The 26,596-nt window shown below is 52.3% G+C and overlaps 3 protein-coding genes across 13 annotated transcripts in view; 2 read left to right on the plus strand and 1 right to left on the minus strand.

Annotated features, from left to right (window-relative positions):
• MGRN1 (mahogunin ring finger 1) overlaps positions 1–2,305 on the plus strand; it is a 55,114-nt gene extending 52,809 nt beyond the window's left edge. For 8 of the 11 annotated variants that reach the window (XM_069029458.1, XM_069029459.1, XM_069029457.1 and 5 more), the window contains 2 exons: positions 438–545; positions 1,663–2,305. In XM_069029458.1, coding sequence (XP_068885559.1) covers positions 438–545; positions 1,663–1,775 — 221 coding nt within the window. In that variant the 3' untranslated portion in view covers positions 1,776–2,305. Of the gene's footprint in view, positions 1–437; positions 546–1,105; positions 1,151–1,662 lie in introns of all 11 variants that reach the window. The other 3 variants (XM_069029453.1, XM_069029455.1, XM_069029460.1) reach the window with 1 other exon arrangement.
• A 548-nt stretch (positions 2,306–2,853) lies between these two features.
• Positions 2,854–5,798, plus strand: NUDT16L1 (nudix hydrolase 16 like 1). Its single transcript, XM_069030359.1, has 3 exons — positions 2,854–3,117; positions 3,534–3,794; positions 4,801–5,798. Exons 1-3 carry the CDS (start codon positions 2,893–2,895, stop codon positions 5,245–5,247), a joined length of 933 nt encoding a protein of 310 aa, XP_068886460.1. The 5' UTR covers positions 2,854–2,892; the 3' UTR covers positions 5,248–5,798.
• A 1,907-nt stretch (positions 5,799–7,705) lies between these two features.
• On the minus strand, positions 7,706–26,544 carry NAA60 (N-alpha-acetyltransferase 60, NatF catalytic subunit). The gene is made up of 7 exons (XM_069030360.1): positions 26,437–26,544; positions 14,581–14,696; positions 13,308–13,437; positions 12,248–12,344; positions 9,763–9,997; positions 8,785–8,968; positions 7,706–8,371 (listed from the first exon to the last, which is right to left on the minus strand). Exons 2-6 carry the CDS (start codon positions 14,688–14,690, stop codon positions 8,812–8,814), a joined length of 729 nt encoding a protein of 242 aa, XP_068886461.1. The 5' UTR covers positions 14,691–14,696; positions 26,437–26,544; the 3' UTR covers positions 7,706–8,371; positions 8,785–8,811.
• Positions 26,545–26,596: the final 52 nt, after the last annotated feature.

The following is a 26,596-nucleotide window of genomic DNA, read 5'->3' on the forward strand; positions in this document are numbered from 1 at the left end:
ATCCACAGATCTCCCTGGTTTATTAGCCAAGCATCTCACCTTGCTCTGAGCTTTACTGAAGTAGAGCTTTCCATGCCATGGGCTCTCCTTGCACCACTGAGAACACCACTGAGGTCCTGGTGAGAGCATCCACAGTACTGGGCACACAGGATGGGTCTCTGGGTCTTTGGGATGGGTCTCTGGTGCTCAGTCAGCACCCAGAGGGGACAAGGATGGGGTGAGAGAGAGTGATGGGCACGTTTTGGGCCACGAGGCTGCACGTGAAGAGGTGGCCCTTTGGCACTGTGACCTGGGCCAATCTGACTGGCACTCCTGGGACATCAGCTGGGCTGGAGGGACCTGGGGAGCTTCCTCACATGGACCTCGACCCACCCTGGCCGTGAGCCCGCTCGGTGCTGTGCTGGGGGCTGAGGGGCCGCGCTCTCGGCTGGTTCCAGGTAGCCGCCCGCCCTCGGTGGAAGATGTGCTGCAGGACGGCGGCTGCGGCGAGAGCCGGAGCCTGACGCGGTCCGAGAGCGATGCCCCGGTCGATGTCTTCCTGCCAGGTAACGGCCGTGCCGTTGGGGCCGGAGCTGCCACAGTGGCTCCAGGGCCAGGGGGGTTTGTGGAGCTGTGCCCCGCAGCCTTGGGATGGGACTGGAACGCTCCTGCCTGGTGCACGGGCTCCCGCTTCCTCCCAGTGGGCAGAGCGAGTTGTGGGCAAGGGGGGCTTACACAGAGGTAACTTGGCCCCCCTTCTCTCTCCTCCTCCCTCACCCTTGTGTCTCTGTCCTTCCCCTCCTTTCTTCTCTTGGGCTGCAACCACTCCATGGCACAGTTCTGTGTGACAAAAGGCCTCCTGTGCGCTCCCAAATGTGCTCCTGCTTTTGGGTGAGGGAGGGGAACCATCTGGGCCAGCTGCTGGGGGACTGGGGCAGTGTTGTCACGGCGGGGAGGGTCCCGGTGTGCCGTGCTCCGAGCACACCCATGGGACACTGCACTGTCCTCACCTCTGACTGTTGTCATTGCAGCCTGTTTTCTTCCGTAGAGTCGCAGTCTGTTCTGAGTTACCTCTCTAATGTCTCCTTCCCTCTCTGTCTGCCTTCCTCCCTCCTGTCTTGGGCAGCACTGGGTCCTGATTCCTGCTCTGTTGGTATAGAGGAGTAAGCTGGTACGTCTTCTCATTCTTCTTATGCATCCCTATTGTGTGGGGCAGCAAGGCCCTCCTGGGAATGCTGGCAGAGAGCGGGGATGGGGCTGGTCCTGGCCATCGGGGCAGGGAAGGAGGGGCAGCAAACCAGCCAGGCTGCACTGCTGGCTCTGTCCTCGCTCCCTTCCCATTCCGGGCACAGCATCCCTGCTGCCCCTGGGTGCCAGGACGCCAAGCAGGGCAGCAGAAACCCCTCCGCACTGGCTTCTGCTGTGCGTGGGCTCTCCTGCCTCCTGGGCACCAAGAACATCCAGGCCCCTGCTGGCTTCTCCCAGGCTGTGGCAGATAGTGTCCCCCCTTAGTGTCCTGTGTCCCCCCTGTGACGCTGAGCCCGCATCTGAGGGCATGAAGCATTGGCTCCAGCCCTATCTCCTGTGGTCAGTCCAGGCTAGGAGGGATGGCTGAGCACCCTGCCAGGGCTCTTTGACGCCAGGGCTCCATTACTGAGGCTGAACTCGCTTTTCCTCACCCAGGCTCATCCGACTTCACCAAGACGCTCCCCGTCCGCGGCACCGGCAGCCCCACGCAGCCCCTTCTCTTCGAGCAGACCCGTCTGCACCTGGAGGACGAGCAGAGCCTCTCGTGAGCGGGGCCGGACCCTGCCCGTGCCGCCGGACCCCGCCAGGCTCTCTCGGGGACGCAGTGTGGGGTCTCGCACCGACACGGTTTCGGCACAGCCCGTGCATGTTTCCTGGCGGTGGGTAGGGGCTGGTGTCGTCTTTTTACGTGGGAGGTGTCTGTGGGGGCCGGGGCGGGGCGTTTGGGGTTCGAGTCGGCCGATGAAGGACACTACCGATGTATATTTTGTACTTACCGAGCACAGCCCTTTGCTGTCACTGCCCCTGTACATAATAGCTGTGGTCCTCCCTGCCTTGCCGGGGCGCCGGGCTCCGCGGGAGCGGGGGAGCGCGGGGGTCAGCCCCAGCCCAGCCCGAGGCAGGGGGTCGTGGAGGTCAGCCCCGTCCCAGCCCGCTCGGGGTGACCCCCGCGCCCCCCGTTCCCGCAGAGCCCGGCGCTGCCCACGCCGTGTGCCTTGTTCTGCTTCTGCGGGGGGTCCCGGGGCACATCCCCCCCACCTCCCCGTCTATGTTTGTAGTAATAAACCCGTGGAGCAGCCACGCGAGTCCGTGTGCACCGGGGGAGCCGGGGCGGAGCCGGGGGGGAGCCGGGGGGCTCCGGCCGCGTCTACGCCGGGCGGGGCGGGGCGGAGGGGCTGGGGGGGCCCAGGATGGAGGGGCGGGGCCCGAGAGCGGGGGGGGACAATGGGCTAAGGGCCCGGGGTGGGGGCGGGGCTAATGCGGGAGGGGCGGGGCCAGCGCGGGGGGCGGAGACCGACGTGAGGGGGCGGGGCCGGGGCACGGGAGGCGGGCTCGTGCGTTCCCGCCCCCGCCTCCTTCCCGGCGTCCTCTGCGGCGCCCCTCCTTTCCCCCGCGCTTCGCTGTGATTGGCCGCGCGCGCCGTCGGCCCCCGCGCGCGCCGCTGCCCTAATAAGGCGAGCTGCGCGCGCAGCCGTTCCCGCCCCTCATTGACCGCCCGCGGGGGGCCCCGCCTCTGGCGCGCGCGGGGATTGGCGGGCGCCGCCGAGAGCCCATTGGCCCTGCGGCGCGCGGCGCGCTCCCATTGGCTGAGGCGGGCGGCGGTCCCGCCCCCGAGGCGCCGTGGGCGCGGCGCGTGCGCGGAGCGGGTGGCGGTGGCGCGAGGCGATGGCGGCCGTAGGGACGATGGCGGCCATGGGCCCGCTGCCCGCCATGGGCGCGCTGCCGCCTCTGCCCACGCTCGGCGTGCCCGGCGTGCCCGAGCTGAAGCCGCTTACGCGGTACGAGGCGATGCGGCTCGGCCCGGGTTGGAGCCACTCGTGCCACGCCATGCTGTACGCGCCCAACCCGGGCATGCTGTTCGGCCGCATCCCGCTGCGCTACGCCGTGCTGGTGAGGGGCGGGCGAGGCCGCGCCGGGCCGAGGCTGGGACCAGGGCGGGGGCGGGGGGGCCCTCGGGCTGGGTCGGGGCGGACTGGGCTGGGTCGGGCCGCGGGCTCCGGGGGCGGCGGGCTGAGGGGCGGTGGCTCCGCGGTAGTTCCCGTGCAGCGTGGTAGTATCAGGCTGGGCCCGAGCCCGGGGGGGAGCCCCCGGGCCCGCGGGTTTGTGCGGCCGGATCGGAGAGCCCCGGCGGCCGGGGCCGCTGTCGGTGAATGGTCGTGGATGCGCCGGAGCTGGTTAGGGCCGCGACGGAGCGGCCGCGACGCCTCCCGCGCTCCTCCGGCTCCTCCGGAGGCCTCCGTGACGCCCCCTCGCCCCCCGCCGGGGGCCGCGCCGTGCCCCATTAACACCCTGCGCCTCTATTGCAGATGCAGATGCGATTTGACGGACTGCTGGGCTTTCCCGGGGGGTTCGTGGATCGCCGTTACTGGTCCCTGGAGGACGGTCTGAATCGGGTGCTGGGCTTGGGTTTAGGCTGTGTGCGCCTGACGGAAGCTGACTATCTGTGCTCGCACCTGACAGAGGGGCCACATCGCGTGGTGGCACACTTCTACGCCAGGCAGCTCACCCTGGAGGAGCTGCACACCATCGAGATCAGCGCGGTGCATTCCCGAGACCACGGGATGGAGGTGGGACACCCGGGAGGGGTGTGCGAGCTCTCAGTTAGCCCAGGGAAGGCACCGCTTCCCTCCTGGGTCTGCCGGGCTGCCCTGGCCAGCCCGGCCGGGGAATGCACCGCAGGTAGAGCTGCCGGCGGCAGGTGCCCGCACCGCCCGTGGCATCGGCGTTAGGAACTGTGGCCGGGGTTGTGCCGCAGGCTCTGGAGCATAGCGAGCTCGGGCTCCAGCCTTTCCCGGTGTCCACCCACGCAGGGACGAGCCCCGTGTTACCACTCGGCCTCAGGATGCAGGCGAGGGCCATTTGCAGCTGGGGGGGGATCTCCCCCTGCCCTGGGCTGAGTGCCCTGGACTGGACCGTGACCTCGGTGTGGTGATGTCGCTGTGACCCGAGTTCCTCCCGTGTGGGAGGCACCTTCCTCCTCCCGGGCAGCCAAGTGCGGCTGATGGCCGGGGCAGAGCGTGAGAGCCAGGGCCTCCCCGCGCGCCCACGGGGCGCTCGGTGGGTGTCGGCAGCCGTGTGAGCAGAGGCAGAGGGCTCTGGGTTGTGGCCTGGTTGAGGGGGACTCGTGGGTCAGTCGTGGTGTCCCCACGCAGGGCAGGGCTGGAGGGGAAAGTGGGACTCCTTCCCATAGTGGCCTGGGTCAGTCGTGGTGTTCCCATGCAGGGCAGGGCTGGAGGGGAAAGTGGGACTCCTTCCCATAGTGGCCTGGGGCAGCGGGATCCCCCCAAAGGGGCAGAAGGGGGAGCAGAGCCAGGGCTGGGCTGAGGGGATGGGCAGGGAGAGCAGGGGCCTTGGTGGGGTTTGGGAAGGGGCAGTGAAGGGGCTCAGTGGGGCTGAGGGCAGGCAAGGGCAGGGGCTGGTGTGGGAGGGAGGGGCAGGACCTGGCACAGGGGCAGGACAAGCCTGGGCCGAGGGCTGGCGGGCACTGGGTGAGGGTGTGGGGCAGAGGGGGGTGCAGGGTGGGGGGGCTGGTGCTGCCGTGGCTCCTGCTGAGCTGTGCCTGTGCTGTTGCAGGTTATGGGCATGGTCCGTGTCCCACTCTACACGCAGAAGGATCGCATGGGCGGGCTGCCCAACTTCCTGGCCAACTCCTTCGTAGGAACCGCCAAGTTCCAGCTCCTGTTTGCCCTGAAGATCCTGAACATGGTGCCGGAGGAGAAGCTGGCCGAGGCGGTGGCTGCCACGCAGAGGCCGAAGAAGGCGGCCATCGACCAGGCTGGAGGGGCAGCAGGACACCTGCATGTCCACAAGGCAGGCAATGAGCTGGCTAAAGCGGGCAACGAGCTGGCAGAGAGGGCAGAGCACCTGGGTGCAGCACAGGCGGGGGCCGAGCAGCAGCTCGTGGGGCTGGAGGGCCATGCCCTGGCAGAGCAGCTGGCGGGGGCCGAGGCGCTGGAGCAGCCAGGGGGGCTGGGCGCTGATGCTGTGGCAGAGCAGTCGCTGACAGAGGCGATGGAGTGATGCCGCTCTGTTGGCATTCAATTAAAAGTGGGTGAGCTGAGAGACTTCTAACTTTCCGACCCGTGGCTGGCTGCAGTGGCTGCCCACGCGATCCCACTGCTCAGCCAGGAGGGGTTGGGTTTGTCTAAAGCAGGGAAAAGCGATTTTATTTTTATGGCCATTAAACTCTTAAGCGAGCTTCCCAGATCAACCTGCACAGCCCCTGCAGGGAGTTCATGTGCTTATGCGAGGGCACCAGAGCCTTAGAGTTATGCTTTGATTTCAGGGACACACTGCTGCTGTCAGGTCCCTCTTTCATTTGTAAGGAACAAAACATCTAATTTTTTAAATGCCCTGTCTTGATGTGGCTGTGTTGGCACCGGGCACAGCTGAGGCCTGGGGCTTCTGGTCAAGCACCTCTGCCCATGTTATTGGCCGGGCTCCTGCTTGGGGTGCTGGCACAATGGGGCAGCCATGCCATGAATTCCCTCTGGGGCACTGGGGATGCTCATGTGGGTCCCTACCTGGAGATCTGTGGGAGCAGGAAAGTGGAATAAATGGCTTTGCTGAAAGTTTGTGGTCGTTCTTGAGGGCTGGTGCAGAGCCTGCAGTGACCCAGCGCTGGGGATGTGCAGGGTGGGGGAGCACAGAGGTCAGGGGTGAAGGGCTGGAGCTGCTGGTGGCAGGAGAGGTGTGGGCTGGCTCAGGTGCTGCACCACTACAGCCCTTGAGATTTTGGGCTGCTCCAGAATGCCTTGGGCTCCCTAGGGCTCCAGGCAGGGGCTTGGAGCAGCTTGCCCCAGGTGCAGGAGCACCTCCAGGCACTAGCTGTGCCTGAGGGGCCTTGGTCCTGGCTGAAATGGGGGCACCCAGCGAGGAGCGCAGTGCTGCAGCTGCACAAGGCCCCGGTCCATTTCAGCTGAGCCTTAGGAAAATCCACCCTTCCTGCAGCCCTGTTGGAAGGACAGGCTCAGCCCTGGAGGAGCTGCTTTCCCTTTCCTGTCCCTTCTCTGCCTGCTCCAAGCTCATCCCTGCCTTGGAGCGGCAGCAGCTCCTCCAGGATCCCCCCCCAGCCCTGTAGAAAAGGGTCTGTGGTCACCCCACAGCGGGGCAGAGCACAAGGCCAGGGCTGGAGCATGAGCAGCTGATCAGAGGCAGATTCTCTGCAGGGACAGACAACTCAAAAAAGAGGTTTGGTTTAATCGAAGACGTTCAGCAAGAGGTTCTTCAATAAATAATGGGCTACGGTGGGGATGACACCTCAGGACAGGGTGGTAGGAGGGCACACAGACCAGCCACAGCTCCCTTGGGATGTGCTCCAATAGTGGAGCTGGGTTGTGTAAGGGACAGGGGAGAAAGTGGGGACACACATACACATCAGTCCCAGGCAATCAGGAGAGGAGTTTCATTCTGGTCCAGAGAAAGCAAGTGCTGAGAAAAACCACAGGCTTGGCCTGCTAAAGAAACTCTATACCAACAGAGGTGTTAAGTAAAAAGTGGATAAGCAAAAATACCCCAAACTAAAACATAACAACTGAGGCTAGAAGGGTGTCAGGGGCCCTGGGGAAGCATTGGGGCTGGGGGAGGAGCTGCCTGCCCAGTGCCACTGGCACTGCTGAACCAGAGGGGAGCCAGAGACAGCATATGGGATGGAAGAGATGCCCTCACTCCCAAGGCAGCCCTGGCATTTTGGGGCTTGAAAGTTTCAAAGGCTGGGCTTTCCATCAATGCCCTGTTTGACTCCTCATAAACACCTCTTTACCTTGTCTTTGAACTGCAGGACCAGCACCTCCCAGAACACCCTGGTGATGCTCCCAGACACCAAACGTGCCAGCCCCTGAGGCCTCCTGCTCTCCAGCCTGGCACTAGTCACAGCAGCTCATCTCCTGCATCCTTTTATTACTGAGCTCCCACCCAAGGGCTTAGACACAAACAGGGCTTTCTCTGGCCATCCAGGCTGCAAGGTCAGAATGTGCTTGTTGGCTCTTCTAAGGCCCAGCCTGAGCCGTGTGGCACCCCCAGGTCCTGCCCACCCCTTGCCAGCACTGGCCGTGCCAGCCCATCCAGGCCCTGCGCCTGCTCTGGCAGGGATCCCTCCGGTGCTGAGCATGGAAGAGCCTTGGTCAGGGAAGGGGATTTACCATGGGAATATAGCAGGGCCCCTGGCCTGGCTGCAGCTCTGGGGCTTCCACACAGGCTGGACATGAGCTACTCAGTCCAGCCAGACGGTCCTGCAGCCAGGACACATTGGGCAGCCACTGAGAGACTGCCCAGACCACAGCCCAAAGCACAATGCTGAGCAGCTGTGGAACTTCCTCAGTAAGGAAAAGCTGTTGTGCTTGTACACATCCCATCCCTCAAGGCCCTGCGAAGTCCAGCCTCGTGCCAAGGAAGGGGAGAAGGGCTCTGGACCAGACTCTTACACTCCCAGCTCCCCTCCCCTGCTACATTCCAACTTGGACAAAGGCAGAAAGATCTATACAGTATAATACATATATATTTCACTATGAAATAGCAATTTCATTCCCTGCCTTCTACTTTATGCATCCTGAATTATATGCTGCTTTTTACATCACTCCAGAGGGCTGGTGGGGCTGGGTAGTTTCTCATGCGAGGCAGTTGCTCTCCCTGGAAGTTACCCACAGGACACACCAGCAGCTGATATGGCAGGACCTAAACATGATTCCCATTCCCCCCTTTCCCCTCACCCAGCTCCCCCCTTCCCCAGCAACAAGGGCAGACACTGCCCTGCCAGCCGGGGCTCTCCCAGCTCATTTAAGTGGTTCCTCAGTGCAGATCCATGAACCTCCCTCAGCTGCTCTCAGCAGCTGTGGATGGAGTGGGAGCAGCAGCTGAACCCCTCAGCATTCTGGGTATGGATGGGGATGAGCAAACCGGAGGCGAGGGAAGTGGCGGGGACAGTGCAACATGCACACGGAGTGGTGACACCAAGGGCCCGTGGCTGTGGCACGGCCAGGCCCACCAGCCCACACGGGGAGCTGGGGCTGCAGCCCCAGGGTGAAGTTCTACCAAAGGTGAGTCCCTGTGGAACAAGGTGTCCCATCCAGGGGCTGGGTCACCGGTCAAGAGCTGTCATCACTGGAACCAGCGCAGAGCCGGGTGTCACACGGAAGGAGGAACAATCCTATGGAAAGAAAAGAGGGCAGATGTTTTAGGGAAATGCTTAGGGAAAGTGTGCTGGGGAGCCACTGTCCTGGAAACGTCACACACATGCAATGGCCCTGGCAGCAAATGGGGCTTCCAGTTACTCTGCTGGGACTCTGAGGGCTCAGGCACTGTGGGTCTTGCGTGCTGCTCCAGTAGCTGGGAAGAGGAGAGGGACAGCAGGTTCCACCTGCTGTTGGGCTCTGGGCTCAAGTAAATAAGGTCAGAGTTTGATTTCCCTTCAGATGAAACCAGCAGGAGTTCAGCTGCTGGCTGGAGCTGGAGCACAGCCCTCCCCACACACCTTCCACAGCAGCAGGATGAGCTCACTCCAGGATCTCTGTCACAGAATGGTGGCCGTGGGGCAGGAAGGGAGCTGTCCCCAGTACCCACCTGTGCTTCCTGTGCACCCTCGCTCAGTCACATCGTCCGGCTGTACTCAATGCCGCTCTTGGCAGAAATGCCAGACCAGGGCAGGAGGCTGCAGAGGAGGCTCTGGGCTTGTCTGTATATCCTCTGGGGAATGGAGCACGGGCTCAGGCTGGCTAGTGTGGAGCCAATGTGCTGTAGGTAGTCAGTGGCCACTAGTTAAGGACAGCAACACTTACCCTGTAACTTAGCAAAGAACCTAAATCACTCCTGGACCTGCCCTGCCTGCAGGGACCCCTGGCACAGTGGAAGCTGCTCAGCTCAGTCACAGCTGCTCCTTGCAATCATTTGCTTCCACCTCTCTATCAAAAGCAGGTCTGCCCTGCCCTGTAAAGGATGGCAATTTGGGAATGGCAGCTCCAGTTTGTGTGGGAAATACCTCCTCTAAGCAGCTGCCAGTTCCCTTTGCACTCCACAGAAGATCCTGTGAGGACAGCAATCCATCCACCTGCTTGGGGAGGTTGGAAATGACCAGCTACACCCAGGAAGGATGAAGTTTCTTCTGCATGATCCATTGACCTGAAACAATCTCCCTAAGTCAGTGTGGGAGCAGCCTGCTGAGATCCAGGCCAGGCCAGGCTCACAGTGGATCCCAGGTCACAGGAAGCAAGACCAAGGGTTTCTCTGCCCTGTTTGTGGCAAAATCTTGCACCCTACAAGCCAAAGCACACCCAGCACTTTGGCCTAACACCATCACTCACTCTCATTGGCATCCAACTTGCTCCAATAATCCTACACTGGCTCCCTGAAGCATTCCCAGAGGAGTCCAGGGAGCCTGGGGACACATGGATCACTGTCAGATCCCTCTAACATCACCTACCTTCCAGCTTCAGATTAAACCCACTTCTGAGCAGGTTTCAGTCCCCACATCTACCCACACTTTGCTGTTGCTAACCCAAAACAGGGTTTGGCCTCTGCTCAGCACCTGCAGGGAAAGGATATAAGATTGTCCAGGGTGGGTGCCCACCATTGATGTACAGGACGTAGGTGAAGCCATCTTTGAGGACGCCTCGGATGGAATAGTAATAGGGGAGATAGTGGTGCTGTTTAAAGTCTCTGTTTTCATAGAAGTTTATTGCTGTGTTGTTGGTGGTGAGCACGTGCAGGTAGATGGCTTTGCAGTGGTCCTGGGCAGTGGTGGAGATGTGATCTTTCAGACTCTCAAGCAAGAGGGAACCTGTTGAAGGGAAAGCAGCTGGATCACAGTGAGCAGCCCCAGGGACCCTCAGCATGAGGGTTTGTGGGGCCCAGCTGAGTCCTCCTGCACCAGTGTCTAAGCAGGGATTGCTGCACACACCTGGAGACCCCAAATCCCACCCAGTTCTCACAGGACCATCTACATGGTTTTAATATATGGTCTCACCTGTGAACAGAGCTTCAAAACCCAGAGATTAAAAGACACAAACCTCTGACTCAATAACCACAAGACAGAGCCAGAACTTTGACAATACTGTCCATCCCCAGCAGAGCAGCTCCTGGCTTTGGGGAAGGTCAGTGACTCATTTTCAATGGTATCAGTTCCACCCCATACATTTACTTCTTTTAAAGCCATTTGAAACAGCAGAGTGTCAACACAGGAGTTCACAAGCAGGTTATTGTATTGTGTCTGCTGAACTTGAATAAAAATCTAAGAACTGGTGGGACTTTAAGATGCCTCCTAAGGAGGAGAGGAAGAGGGAGAGGGAGATGGGATCTCATCCAACCTGGATTTGCTGCAGCCACCAGGAAAAAAACAGAAGGGTACAGAGGATACTCCAGCCCCAGGAGACAAGACCTAGGGTTCATCCACACCACCTCAACATGGCATGAAGGACGCAGCAGAACCTGCACGGGAACTTCTTCCAGCAGGTGTGGTAACACCAGGCTAAAGAATCAGCCTGACTAACACACAGGGGAGATGGCTGCTGCTGTTTCACAATCCCAGGGCCTGTAGAACTCCTTGCAGGACCCACAGGATTTCAGAGCAGAAGTCAACAGCACTGACTTCATGGCCACTTGATACTTTGTGAGAATCTGTATCAGCCAAGCCCAAAAAACCACTGAGACATTGACAATAGAGTAGCTCAATTTTGTTATGAGATATTCCAGTCTTCTACCTCACAGAAATCCAGCTGGCCTGTGGTTTTAGAACAGCAGAGAACTAGAAACCAAACCCTTTTACAAAAATCAGAGGAAAATCAGAGGAAAATCAGTGCTTTAGTGCTCAGAAGCATGGCTGGAGTGAAGAGCCTCCTGCATGAAAGGCTCCAGCTTCAAACACCAGTAGAAAAACCTCAAGAGAAAGGTCTCAGAAAAAGCGGCAGCATTTTTTTTAGGTTGTGTTGCTACAGGTGCAAGCTCAAAAGTTTTTGAGAGAGCACAGCAACACGCTGTGCAGATGGAATGGATACAGGAAATACTGACTCTGAAAGGAGAAAATTCCAGCAAGATGGAACTGGGAAAAAAAATTAGGATTTGGAAATTAAGAGGAGACTGAAAACCACCATAATTGTAAAGAAAGACCTCTTTACCACCCTCTGTGAAGATCATTCTGTGCTACCACTTTCTTCTTTGTACAGAAAATTCTCTCCAGTGGCATTTTAATGGAAGGCTTAAACACTGCTCTCACCAAGGACTCTGTGGTCATTTCTTTATGTATCCTGTAAGTTTATACCTCTCCAAACACTCCTGGGGAAGAAGGGAGGACTTGGAGGTGCTGAGTTATACCCATATCCACTGAAGAGACTCCAGATGTGCACCCCTGGGTCACACTGCCAAACCTGGCCCATTGCCTTCTGCAGATCAAAGATCCACATCCTGCCTGAAATGGCACCAGAAGGGCAGCACTTGGTGACAGAACACAACTGCTCTCCACAGAGAGAAAGCCTTTCTGACTCCAGGATTTCAAATGGCTGCAGGAATGCTGCATTCAGAGCTGATTTGTACATTCGAGATCTAATCAGGCACAAGTTACACTATTTTCCAGTTACCTTTGTGGTTTTCTCACAGTTTGTTCTATCTGTTGAAGCTGAAAGGTTAAAAGCAGCTCTGTTTTGTGCCTCAGGGATCAGACTGCTGATACCCAGAAAGAAAATAATTTCAAACCCTGCTCCTGGGTGAAGTTCTTACACTTGCAGACAGTCTCAGCAGCAGGAGTGTGAGTTTTTGGGGTGTTCAGCTGGCCCTTGGGAACAAGGGTGACAAAGGCCTGTGCTCTTTGGAAATATTTGCATATTGTGTTGTGCCCACACCAGTAAAAACCTCCCAGTGCCCCTGCACTATCACCAGGAATGGGATGTGGATGCATCACCTTCCCAGCTGCTGGTACCAGCCACGGGTAGGCCTTTCCCACAGGGATACTGCAGGGAGATGCTGGAGCTCCTTCAGTCACAGCCACTGGCCACACCAGGCAAACAACAGCAGCAGCTGGCACTTAGCAGCATCTTACCTATTCCATGTTTTCTGAACTCCTTCACCACTCCAAGACTTAGGATGTAAGCAACTTGAGTGTCCACAGGAAAATTGGAAGCTAGGATATCTCCATCCTGAGTAGAGATAGGACAGGTTATTTAGTAGGGTACCTGGGGAGGCACAGGAGAAATCAAGAACCCTGTACTGGAACACCTAAACACAAGGCTAAAACAAGAAACTTCACTGAACAGTCTTAGCTGAAGGTTTTGGAATGGAAGTTAAAATATCCAAGCATGGGGCTATTCCTATTTTCACATCATCCTCCCAGAGGCAGAACATGGACCACGGTATTTCCTAACTATGTCCACTATTTGTGGCTTTAGGGACAGAACACACTTGCTTTCTTTACCAGAAGGATTCAAAGTGCCAGTTGTGGAGTCACCCAGCAGTGTTTAGATCAACCCAGCAAGTCCTGCAAGCTGCACCTGAGCTGTGAGAGCTGGAGATCTCTGCACTGCTGTAGAGAACAAGACACTCCCTGCACTGCCCTTGATTTTTTTTAGTGCTCTTCTCCCACACTGTCTCCACTGACCATCTCTTCTTTCCCTCTCTGCCCCACTGGATTGTCCTCCTGGCCTCCAAACTCTGTTATCTCTGAAGTCCAAGCTCTCTGCAGACAGGTTACCTGCCCTCAGGGCTCAGGACAGGGACTGAGTAAAGGGAGCAGCTTCTGCAGGAAGTCACCAGAGTGACTCACCCAGTACAGCTAAGGAAGCTCTTAAGTAAGAAAGGAAGAGGTCTGTGCTCCCACAGCTACACCAGCCATGGCCAGGCAGCAGTGAAATGCCTGCTGCACGGGCACTTTGGGATTAGCCAGCAGGATCTGATCCCTCAGCTTCCCACGGGGCCATGCCCCAGCAGGAAGAGCCTCTGTGGTACCACACAGCCCCCCACCCCTGCTTCATTCCTTACATTAACTCAGGATCAATTATCTGAATAGGGGAGGGAAAAAAACCCACCCCAAACAGGTCCCATCCCCCCGTTCCCCACGGCAGGGGGTGGATTCTGTACCACTAAAGCCCAGGGTAGTCACATACCTCTTTGTGCACCTTTGTCCTGCTCTTGATCTCTGCCACTATCATCCCCACAATGGAGCCTCTGTATGTGGCTGCGAGGGAAAAGAACTTCTTGTTGGAAGTGATATCTCGGTACCATGAGTCAGGGTATCTGGGAAGGAACCAGAAACAGCAATGTCTGGGGATGCAAAGCCCCTGGGAACAGGCATGAGATGCTCCTCAACTGGAAACAGCAGTTGCATCCCATTTGGTACCATGGGTTCTTTCACTATGTAATGGCCTCCTGCCTTGCTAAGAGAATCACATTTTCATTTTACAGTCTTTGCCCAGAGCTTTCATATCCATCTTTAGCAAGTTATTTTTAAATGCAAGATACATCTGCCCTCATCTAAGAGTTTAAGGATCTCATTAATTTCATACACATGTAAAAAAAAATACTGCATATTGGTAGGAAAAAAACAAATCACACCACCAGCCTCCAGTTCTCCTCCTCCTTCTGCAGCTAAAGGGAAACTACTGTATGTTCTTTATTTCCAAGTGAGAGTTCAGCATGTCTTGATTTTAAAAGAAATCCACAAACTCAAAATACTATGAATGCTTTTGCTGATTTGTTACATTTTATTCAATCTTAATTATAATCTGCTAGAATCCTCTATAAACCTTCTCTATGAAGCTGAAGTTAAAAATCCATGAAGTCTACAGCTGTGGTTTCCCTGGATGCTTTAGGCCAGAAATCTGTCAGTGTACCCCAGAAAAGCTCCTCATTCCTGTGCTTGTCAAATGTGGGTCTGGGGAGCTGACCTGGGACAGGCTGAGATCAGCTTTAAGCCAGACTACAGGAGCAACAGCGATCCAAGGGAAGTTACTGCTCAGTTCCCCCAGGACATTCAGAGCAGTCCCTCAGGAACAGCTCTGTGCCAGTTTGGTTCGGCTCTGAGGGTGCTTTCCCAGCACCACACTCCAGGACACAACTTCCTTTCACAAGCACAGGGATGCTGTCCTTTTTCCTGGAGGTGTCCTCCTTTCCCCGTCTCATTCAGTCTTTCTCAAGAAGCTGATGCATCCCTTTAATTACAAAGCCCATTTTCCTGCCAAAATCCCCATACAGGAAGTTTCTGATGACTCCAGTACGCCGCAGGACAGGCAGCAAAGGCCCTTTAACAGCAACACCACCACAGTGCAGAGGAGATTCCCAACCTGCTGCTGTCCTGGTAACAGCCCTGAGGCTGCACAGAATTGGACCAGTGCAGGTTCACACCATTTGTTCTGAGGCCACCCCAAATCAGCCACATACTCTATTGGGAACCAGTCTCCACAGAGCTGCTTCACTGTGTCTATGTCATCGTGGCAGAGCAGGCGCAGGTTCACATCCGTCAGTGCAGTGGGGGGCACCTCCTCTGTCATTCACGCCTGCAAGGGAAGGAAGCACGTGAGGAATGATGGAATGCAGGGTCTGATCCAACAGCACCAGGAGGGGCTTGGCATGGATAAAGCTGCTTTTCCCAGAAAAGTGAGTTTTCAGAAGAGACAAAACGAAACATGGCAACGTTAACCTGAGAAGGAACTCAAAGCTGTGTTGGCCACGGGGTAAGCCCAGCTCCCAGCTCAGCCTGACCCAGCCTTCCAGCCCCATATCCATGCACATCCCAATCCCTGGCAGTACAGTCTGGTGACTCTGCATGCGAGGAGCACGTGGCCACCAGCCCTTCCAAAAACAGCATTAAATGAGCCAACAATGTGCCAAGTGCACCTTATGTTGCATGGAGCTCTTCAAACGTCCATGCAGGACCAACATTTTGTTAAAACAAAACTGAACAAACAGCTTAAAAAGGAAGCACTGCTAGAGGAACGTTTAGAAAGTCCTCTTGCACACTCCTGCCATGAGTACATATGCAGAGGATTCCAACTCTTTAAAATGTTCATTTTGTTTAGCCTATGCTGGTGAAATGAGATCTAGTTTCGCTTCCCCTCATTCCTGTGTGCCACAGCTCCTCCCAGCCCAGCACAGAGCACTCAGATACAGAAATCCCAGGACACCTTTTCTCCATAGCACTGCCACGATCTGCTAAGTACAAACAGAACACTTGCTGCAATGTCTTCAGCCTTTTTTAACAAGTACCAGAGGGAAAGAAGCAAGTGATAGCTAAAGTGGTTGTAAAAGCATTTGTAGCACTGATGGATGACTGGAGAACAGTCAGTTTTAGGACTCTCTCTATTCCTATGTGAGACAGACAAGGAAAGTGGAGACAGGAGGAGTCAGTTCCCTCATCTCTCTCACTCCGACCCTCCCAGGTAAAAGAAACAGATCAGGATGCAAATTAAAAAAACCAAAGCCACCACCCTTAAAAAAACCAAATTACTTAAAATTTTTACTTTCTTTTCCCAATTTTAAGAGTCTCAGGTCTTGGTTTCAAAGTGCCAAGTTATAAGGGAAAAGCTGCACAGAGCGGTGTTTGTCTATGCCCTCCTGTGAAAAGGGATGCTCAGCTCTCCAGTGTTCTTGATTTAAAGCTCAGAGCTTGAGGAGGAACAGATTTAAACACACTCACTGTGAAAACCGAGGTTCACTCTCCTGTGAGAATTTAAAGGGTTTAATATGAAGACAATAAGAGACACATAAAATAAAGAAAAGGGGCAATGGCCGGGTGCCTTGGCGCTCTGCCAAGAGCACACCTGATGCTCGAGGAGAGTCCTGTTTATACCATTTTTACTGTCTGTTTTCTATTCATATTCAAACTTTTCCGGGAGCTGTTCTGCATGGCCACTCCTTGGTTCCACCTTTTTAGAGTGTGCGTATTCTTCTGCCTTGTGGTTTTATTTCTCTTGATTCTTGGGGTTGGGCCCACTAGGCAAGAGTTGATGGTAGGGTGGATTTCTTAATTCTCCAGACAGGGCTGATTGCAGCTTTGGGCCTCTCTCCGGGCAGAGCGGTGACAGCGGCTCTGGGCTCTCCTGGCCGCCCGTTCTCCGGGCGGAGCAGCCTTTGGGCCCTTTTGTTCCCTGGACAAAGTGCTGATTAGCAGCTTCTTGGGCCTCATCCTTCGTTTGGAGGTTATTTTACTTGCTCACACTTGCTAACATTCTTGCTAAAAAGAGAGAAAACTACATCCACACAGCAAAAAGCATTTCTAACATTATATAATATCTACCTTTATACTTGCGAGAAGCCAATATTATAATATATGTTTATAACACTCCCCATTGGACTGCATATGCCATTTGAGTGGCATTTGAGTAACTGGCAAAGTTAGAATTGCCAGTTTGGGCAATTTTAAGCTGCCAAACTTAAAATTTAGCAATTACTTGTAAATTATTAAGTTATTAAACATACTTGGACAAGCTCTCAGGCACATGGTGGGATTCCCAGGGGGTTCTGTGTGGGGCCAGGAGTTGGACTCGGTGATCCTGATGGGTCCCTTCCTTCAGCATATTCTACTTTGCCAGTTACAGTCACTCTGTACTGAAATGGATCACTTGTTCCTCTCCAAAGAATTCCTTAAAAAGCATCACAGCTATTTTACAGCCTGTTCTAGGACTGGCTGCATGTTTACTGAGCAGCCCACAGCACTCACAGTCAGTCCAGGTGCCAGTTTCAAAACAACTTAAGCACCTACAAAACCTGCACTCCTTGCTGCCTTTAAAACTTATTTTACACTCCCAGAATTGGCTCAAGTCCTCAGAGGCCAGACTTGGAACCTGTACCCTGTCACAGTGGTGCACACATTCCCCACCCCCAGCCTCTGGTGACCTTTTAAGAAGCTTCAGCTTCACCCCATGGGACCCTGAAGAAGGAAGGGCAACCCTTTGCTGGCTGTGGCTCATCTGATCCACACCACTGGGAGCTTGATGATGTGGACCCCAGTCTCACTCCCCACCCTTGCTGAACTCTTTGCTGAGCCATTTCAGAGCTGTGACACACCACAGGATCATTTTTCTTGCAAAGTTTCAATGCTCCTGTAAGGCAACACCCCTTCTCAGCATTAATAAATCAGAGAGAAATGAAACCACCATGGTTTTGCTAATGAGTAGAAAAGGCAGGGCAGGCGCAGCCAGAGAGGCAGAGCCAGCACAGGGCACATTCCTATGGGGATTAGTCCATGTGTATTTCACACCATATTCTCAAAGAGCTGGGCAAGCATTACGCATTATCCTGTAGCTGAAGCCAGCCTCAAAAAAGTAATCCATGACTCTTTTGTTGAACAGGATAATCCCCCTCCCCTCAAATTCAGACACCCAGGGCTGGTTGTGTTTGCAGGAACTCGCTCCATCCATTACATGACCCAATCCAGATGCTCCAGCACATTTAAAGGACATTTGGGACACCCATCTGGCACCATGTCCTGCCAAAGGCGTTTAGGAGACCAGACCTGTGCCCCTTCCTCCCTGGCCAGGTGTCAGCTGTGGTAAGTGGCTGCTATGACCAAGAGAGAAGAAATTCCAGGCAAATCAATTCCCTTTATACCCAGGTGACAGCCTCTGGGTCTTCAGGGATACCTAGAAAACACCCAAGAGCAGGTCCTGGCCCTGGGCACAGCCTGTGGCAATGCTGTCCTTAGCACAGACAAAGTCCTGAATTCAAGTCTCAGCCAACACAGTGACCTGAGTATCAGTTTCAGAGTTAACTTAAGAGGACAAAATACATGCTTGAAAGCACAAAAAACTCCCCCAAACAGTATCAGTGTGAAACAAAATCTTGGGACTCAATGGAAGTTAAAAGGGCCTTTAGGGGTTTAGAGGTAGCAACACTGACAACACAAATTCAGACCCTTGAGACCAAATGGTGGCTACTGTGAAGTCAAACGCAGGCTCCAGGGACATGTGGTTAACTCAAGGGTGTTCACAGCCACTTTGGAAAAGCCAAAGTGATGTTATCTTATTTCTTTTAATATCTTTTTTTCAGGTGTCAGACTTTGGTTCACATGATGGCCATGGTCTGGGAGGTGACATGGCCAGCACCAGCCACTGTCTCCCCTCTCAGGGGGCACAGTGACCTCACCCTTCTGTCAAAACAGGAAGCACTTGCTCAGGAGGATTAGAAAATGAGCCAACATTTCATATTTTACTTAACATTTCATGCTTATGAAGGGATAGTGCAAATAAACATTTGAAAAAGCTCAGAGGACACCCTTTTACAAAATACTGCAGTCAGGAGCAAGTAGAACTAGAAGCTGAGTATTTAATTCCCTTTCTTACCTAAAACCTGCACATACTAATGCATAACAAATTAATTTCAAAAATACAGGAAAGCATAAAGGTTTTAAGCATTTTTACTACTTTTCTGCCTTGCTCTATTGAAACAAATCTAGCAAAATGTTTTGGCCTCAAGTCTATTGGGTAGCTCAGAGGAACCTGTCATATTCTTATGACAAATATTTGGCAGGAATGGAAGTTGGATGAAAAGAAATACTAAATGCATTACTAAATAAGTCAACTTGACATATAATTTTAAATTAAAGTACATTGTGAGGCCTGAACTTACTATTTAAAAATAATGCCATAAGTCTTTGGCATCAATAAGCTCTAGGTATAATGAGCTAAAGAACAGCATTCCACAGTTCTGTCTAAAAGGCAGCAGAGCCTTTGGCTCCAGCATTGGCCCAAGCCATGGCTGAGCCTCCAGGAATTGCCCCTGCTCACTCAGCACGATGGAGCCAAGTACAGGCACTGACATTTCCACCACCAGCACTTCCAGGTCCCATCGAGAAAAAACAGTTCTTTTTTAGAGCCAGGTGCAGGAACAGTTTATTTACATGAACCAGATGCTTCACAGCTAAGAAACCTCAGCTCAAGCTTTTCTCAAGAGCGAGAAGTTTTCATTCCCTCTTAGAGCTCTTGTATTTTTAAAAAATCATAATAAAATCTACATAATATCACATTTCTAGAGAGACAGGCAGCCACACAGAACCAGCACTCTTAATCCAGCAGGGTGTTCAAATGCAGGATTAAAGCCTGATGCTTTGGCAGGCAGCTGCTTAAATGTGTTTGAAAATCCCTTGCGCACTTCCATATCTACAAAAACCTGGCCAAGTGGTTCTACAAGTTGAGATTTCTCTTGCTTAGCACTGTTAGACATGTTTTAACAAGGCTTCTGCCTTGTGCATCCTGAAAAAAAAAAAAAATCACTGGATTTCACCAGTGAAGAAGATGCTGGTTTCATTAATTTTTATTTTGACTTCAGCTTCCAAGCAGATAAACTCATGAAATTCCCAAATAAAAATGTTACAATCTAGAAACAAATATCACTGAATTTCCTGGCAGAATAAAATCCAGGTAATCTAAGACTAAAGTCAAATGAATAGCAACTAGGATTGTTTACAATTATAACTCCCAGTAAGGGATGTATTGGCTTTGAATTTAGTGATCACACAAAAACCAGCGTGAAGGAATCTTCTTTGCTTGCAGAAACAAAGCTGGGTTGAAGTTCATCAATACCTTTTACTTTACTTACAAGCTAATTGAAATCAATTCATCCTGAACAGGAAGCAGCAGAGCTGCAGGGAAGAATAAAGAAAAGCCCTGGCAGGCTGTGGGTGTTTATAAATCGATCCCATAATTCAGGCAGCATTGTCCCTACAGGCACATACAGCCAGCCTGGTGTCCCAGCAGCTCCAGCACTAAACAGTGCGGATCCTCATAGACTCGGGATGAAGATTTTCACCTTCAGGAATTCAAAGCATTCACTTTGAGCACACTCCTGCTGGATTATTAAGGATTATCTGCTGTCCTTCCACAGAAGGAAAAGATTAAGTTCCTGCAGAAAGCCCCTAAGGACACACCATGAAGGGGCTGTTCCAGAGGAACGGCAGTGACACCGAACAACCCCACTGGGCACGGGGAGCCCCGGGCTGGCCCTGTTCTGTCAGCTCCTGCCCAGCCCTGCAGGACATGTCACAGTAGCTCTGTTTCACTTTACAGACACTCCCCTGGAAGATCTGCGTTCAGGGACAGAGATGGATTTCCTTGTGCCAGACACCCTCACACCAGAGGTGCTGCTCCAGTGTCACCACCAAATCTTTGTTTGCGACTCCAGTGTGGACAGTGCTCAGATACCCGTAAGACAAGATTTCCAGGAAAAAAAATTAATAACATTTGGTATCCTCTGTCACTTGTAAATAAATAGGATCAAACAAAGCCCAGACAGAATCTTAAAGCTACCAAAATGCAGGATTTTAGCTGTGACTGAGCACCACAGTACCCAAAACAGCCATGAACTCTGCTATTATCTTTCAGAACACGAACAGGAATTTTCACAGCTATAAGTCTCTCTACCTTGTGCCATCTGGTACTGAGGATTTGATTTACATTAAACCATTCACTCTGAACCAGTCTAATTCCACAAAGCAGTAAAGATTTCCCTGCTGCATTTCATTTTCAGCTTACTGTGTTTTTAGGTTACTGGTCTCGCAGGGAATGTTCCACACAGACACCTCTGTCACCAAGCTCCTTTCATTTAATACAATGAAAGTGCAACTGGATATGAAAACATCATGGATTCATTACTAACAATCTCAAAGAGGCGCTTCCAGGACTTAGGGCAACATTATCCAAGAAACAGGATCCAAATTTTTAAAGATATTTAAATACTTGGTTTGACAGCTTCTCGGTACTACTTCAAGTATGGTCATAGAATAAAAAAACTTAGGTTGGAAAGACCCTTTGGGGTTGAACCCAACTTAGATCAAGTTGCTTAGGCCCACATAATGTCAGTGAGGAGGAAATCTCTTCACCCTGCCTGGAGTCAGACTAGTTCCTTTGGATCTAAAGGCACAACTGGAAGCTGGGGCATCAAATGTGCTGCCTGCACCAACACCCCCAGCTCTGCCAGCAGGCAGTGCAAGCACACCTCGACAGGCCATTTGTTATACTCTGTTTATAGCATTTAATGCTCCTGCTCCTTCTAGGAATGCCACACAGGTTCATTTGGGACAGGCAGCACACAAACCCCAGAAGGTACAGCTCCCCTCATTCTCACCTTGTTATGAAAACCAACACAGCCTGGAGCTCATGGTCACAGGCTGAACGGTGATCGTTTCACCTCCACCCCTGTACACTCATCACATCCCACAGGAGTGTTGCCCAAAACTGCCAGCACTTAATTCCCTACATTAGCAGAAGCTTGGAATGAGTGAGACTCTTAATGAGAAATCTAGGACAAAATGACTGATTTTGTGCCTTGGTCTGAAAAAAAACCCCAATAATGTGGGTGGAAGCAGGCTCTGATTACGTGACTTTACAACAGCCCAGAACACCTTTTGATCCATGTTTCTCTGCCATTTCTACCAGAATCAAAAGCACTGAGCCTCAGAGCCCCTCATGGATCCCAGGTCACTCAGGAGTGTGCACTAGCTCAAGACTTGGAGCTCCTCATTATTTAAATTCTTTCAATAGCAGCTTCTTTCTGTGCAGGAAACTGCCCTCCCCAACCACCTGCCCTGGCACAGCTCCCCAGGCTGTCACATGTGGAACACATGAGGTTAATCTGCCATGTGGATCCCATCTGCCCCTAAAGCACATCCCAAGCACTAATGGGATTCTCTTGGGGACATCACTCTGAAGAAAGGAGTTTGTCAGTGCCTGGACTTTCTTCTCCAGTAAATCCATCCAGGGCAGTGTGCTTGACTAGCACCCCACAGTGGAGGAGGGCAAAACCCAGTGAGCTCGGGGAATAATGTGTTTTAAAGAAAGCTGAATTCATCTCAGCCCTAGGGAGGCTGGAGGGTAACCTTGGGTTGATATAAGACATCTGCACTGGTGAATTGTCAGGTGCCCTGAGACAATTAATAAAGAATCACATCTTCCTGAGAGAGCCACACCAGTGTGGGGGAAACACACACACAGCTGAGCCCAAAGTATAAAAACTGGACAAATAAAAAAGTACATTTTGAAGGAAGCAAAGCAGGCTTCAATCTGTGTACTCCTTCCTGAGCACCCTGACAGTGAGCACACAGAGAGCAGGAACAGGCACCACACCTAGATTTAGATTCAACCATAAACTGCCATCACTGTGTTATGCTTCTGCTGTGATTTCAGCATGTTGCTGTATCACCCTGCTAAATCAGACTCCCACCGAACACCAAATACACCAAACAAGTCAGTGGGATATTACACCCCCCTCGTGTGGAACAGCTACAAGAGCTTGGCCAGAGCACGTTGAACTCTGACAGTCAGGAAGGTAGCACTGTCACACACAACCTGGGAAAACCATCCTGGCATTCAGCCCTCCTTATAAAGGCTCACCCCAGATGGCTCAGACTATTTTTCCTCAGCTGTGAAATTCTGAAAACACCATTCTAAGAACCTATTTGTGCCTTGTCTCCAGCTCCACACAATTTTCCACTCCGCCGGCACTGAGGTGTGCACACCACAGCACTGAAAGCCTCCAAGCCAAACACACAGAATCACTGTCATTAACACTTTGGCCTCCTGCCATGAAAGATGAGGATTTGAAACAGTCCCCAAAAGGATATTAAGAAGTGAGAAGGCAAAATGTAGTTCTACCTGTGTAGCAAGCAGTGGTTATTTATTAGAAATATAAAACACTTACTGTTAGTGAAAATCCTTTTATACTCGTATCCCTGATCTTCTGCACACTTGGAGTCGGACTTGTCAGACTCCCAGCAGCAGAAACATTAATGTTTTGCATTTGGGTCACTTTTTGGGCTGTTCTTTCACCTTACAGCTCTGGAAACATTACTGGAGCCGTGGCTTTCACAGGAGCTGTTCTCCAAATGAAGTGTCTCTAAAGCACACTGCACAAGGCATGGCTTCCTGCTGCCCCAGATACAGCAATTCCTCCAGGGCATGGCAAACGAGAATCTCTGAGAGGGTTTTGCTGTTAAATCTTTTCTTGTTAAGATGAGGAAGGGAAAATCTGCTTTGTGACAGTGGCACTGTGGGGAGTTCAAACCCAAGCATCACAAAAGAGGCACACTGGCAACTGGCTCGTCACTGGAGGGGAGATTTAATACACAGCAAGTTTCCAATAGGCAGCTCTTCCTCCAGAAAACAAACAAAAAAAACCCCAAACAATCCACCACACCTGCAGGCCTGCTGCCCTTTCTGAATTAGAATAAACATCCACACAGAAAATGGGTGTAGTGACTGAAAAAGCAGCCAGAAATTCAGCCTACAAACCCCTGGAGAAGGGAATTTGAAGCTGCCTTCATGTCCTACACACTGTCCTCATTATGGAGCAGCACTGACAAAACCCAACCCCTCCACCTACACCCTCACAGGAGACACCAACACAACTTTGCAGAGGTTACTGCAAACAAGGTGCTTTAAAATAAAATCATTTTGAAAAAGCTTGAAAAGAACATTCCTTCCTCAGTAGTCAGACAAGTGCCCCAAACTTACTTAACACCTCTCCAAGATCCTGACTTTAAAATTTGAGCCAAAATGGCTTTTTTCCTTTCCTTTTTCAGCAGTTTTCCAAGCATGAGACATGCAAGTTCAGCTCAAAAACTCCAATGGTGCTGTTTTAAACTAGTAGCATTTAAAATGGATTCTGGCATAGGCATCTGCTCTGACAGCCACAGTAATAAGTTGAGAAGCAGAAATAAAAAACTTCATTAAAAGCTAATGTTGGAAAACTGAGCAGTTCCTGTTCCTACCTCTCTGTAGGCAGGAAAGTGGGTGGGGGGGACATAGAGCAAGACATGAAGCTCTAAGTCTTTTTGGAACACTCTTCATTGAAGCCACCAGACATGCTGTGACTGGTTAAAAAACCAGGAAGGTAGGAGTGATCTGAGAATGATGTTGGATTGCACTTGGCTTCCAAGTTTGTAGACAAGGTGCTCAGCTAAGGCAGATCTTTTTTCTGCTATTACTCTGAGCAGCTGAAGCTCAACTGGTTCTTTAAAAGCATCTGAACACATCACTGAAGGGAATCCCTGTCCGTGACCCAGGGCTGCCTCCAGCCCAGCAGCCTCTGATGAGCAGGAAGGCAGAGCTCTGAGGATTTCTGAATCAGCTCCACCAGGAAGTCTCTCAGTTTGCACCTGTAATTCCTCAGGTATTTACAACAGTCACCCAGAGTCAGCCTTTGCAACCACAGTTTCACCTGCTCACTCCATAAATTACACTGGGAGTGGCTGGGGTGGGACCCAGAGGTGGAAAATAGGCAGGAAATGAGAGAATGGCTTTTGGGGTGACAGGACCAGCTCCCATCAGCCGACGGGCTCTGAGCCCAGCACTGACTCACTGACTGATAGACCATACTGGCCCAACCCCTGTATTCATAACACCCCCCCAAAAAACCCCATCCCTATATGCAAATATAGGGATCATCCTTACTGGCAGAGAAATACCACCAGACATGAGAGAAGCACCAGACTTTGTTAATAAAAATAAATGCACATGCTCTATTAAAGGCTCTTTGACTCAAGACCATTTTCTGAATTCCACTGGCAGTTCCCACAATGTTTCATCTCATCCAAGTCCAGTCTGGATACCAAAAGTCAGGATGATTGACACTGGTTTAGGAAAAGAAGTGAAAATTAAGAATGCCACAGGTTTTAAGAGGCACTCACAGGACAGCCGCTTCCCAACTAGTCAGACGTGAGAAGTCAATTTGCCTTAAACACATCAAACAACCTGCTGAGAGAAACAGCAGAAACAGCAACTTCAAAGAGCAAAGCATTGTCTCAGCACCACTGCTGAATGTTTCTTTTTTTTGCCACCAGGTATGGAAACACTAATTAGAGCAGTTTACAAGACATAACAGAACTACTTTTTAACCTGCAAGAGAAAACCTTCCACTTTAGAAGTCCCTGTCACTGCTTCTGAGGGAGGCGAGGCTGCTCAGGCTTATCTTGTAAATGAGCTCCCACATTAATTATAACACTGGGACAGAGCCAGCAGCTGGGTTTTTGGGGTTGGTTTTTTTTGTTTGGTTGCGGTTTTTTTCACCTTACTTGTGAGACACCTACAGGAGTTTATTCATACAATTGGTCTGTCTGAAAACACACTAGTGCTCCCAAAATACTCCCACAAGTGTTCTCCATAAAGACTTCTGAGGATATTAACCTGGACTAAGGAGAGACTGTGGCAGATTAAAATAAATTAATTACAGGGATTAATTAGATTAAAATCATGTAGGATGAAACCATGGTGAAAACAGAGTCCATTCAGTAGGTTCATCACAACTAGATGGAAGAAGAGAGGAACAGACATGCAACAAAACTGGCTGACGATCCTTTAGGATAGGGCACAGATTTCCAGGATGGTAAAATCTAAAGCTATTGGCAGTTGCAGAAAGCTCCCACAATGCCAAAAGCCAGATAAATCTGTAAGTTGGTAGATAAAAAAAGGAATGAAAACATTTCCAATTTGTCTTGACCACTGCAAGGGGGAAAAACATCCACACTCACAGTGAGTTCCCTGAGAACATTTGTTGGTCAGCAGCAAAGGAGGACACTGGGAATTATCAGAACAAACAGAGACGGAGAAAGACCCATCTAAAAAGAGTCTGGTCTGAGGTAAGTACAGATATTTAATGCCTCTGTGTGTCTGTGAATAAAACGCCAGAGGGGAAGGAAGAGTGGCCAAGATTCAGGAGCTCAGCAAGATCACCCAGAATGGGCTGGGAGCACAACAAAATCAGGATAAGCTAACAGGCACAGAGCAGGCCGAGTTCACACTCAACATAGTTAACATAATTAAACATTTAGACAGCTTGCACTGAGATACGATAATAATCTGATGCCTGGAACCAAGAGTGGATTGTCCAAGACACGTTTTAGCTCCTGGCTGGACACGGCAATGCCGGTGGTCTCAACACACACCCCACAGAAATACCCAGCCGTCAACAAACAAACCCAAACAAACCCAAGGAACTCCATTCTGCCCGCGAGGAACAGCTAGACCCAGCCATACGTGACAAACTCCTGGCTTTCCCATGGGAAATTCGGCCGCGAAGGAAGAGGAAATGGAGAAGGACACAGGCGGCGACAATGTCACCGCACTCTCCGTTTATCGGGAAGGACAGGAGCACATCCCGAGGGCCCTGGCCCCGCTACGACCTAGGGGCGAGGGGCCCGGGGTTGCCATGGCGACTGCGCCGGGTCTGGGCCCGTCCCGAGAGCAATCGTCATGACAGCGCCGGCACCCTCGCCCACCACAGAGACCCTCCAAACTCTTCTCCGCTCACCTGGAAGGGGCGGCGGACGCGCCCTCAGCACATCCCGGGAGGCGGAACCGGACGAAGGAGCGCTGGACACGGACACCGGCGGCACTTCCTCAACCGGGGCACCGCGCAGTAACGCGCCTTCCCATTGGCTGGCAGAGGGACACGTGACCACCGAGCGCCG

The sequence above is a fragment of the Aphelocoma coerulescens genome, chromosome 14 (assembly GCF_041296385.1).
Source record: "Aphelocoma coerulescens isolate FSJ_1873_10779 chromosome 14, UR_Acoe_1.0, whole genome shotgun sequence".
In the NCBI taxonomy this organism is placed as follows: Eukaryota; Metazoa; Chordata; class Aves; order Passeriformes; family Corvidae; genus Aphelocoma; species Aphelocoma coerulescens.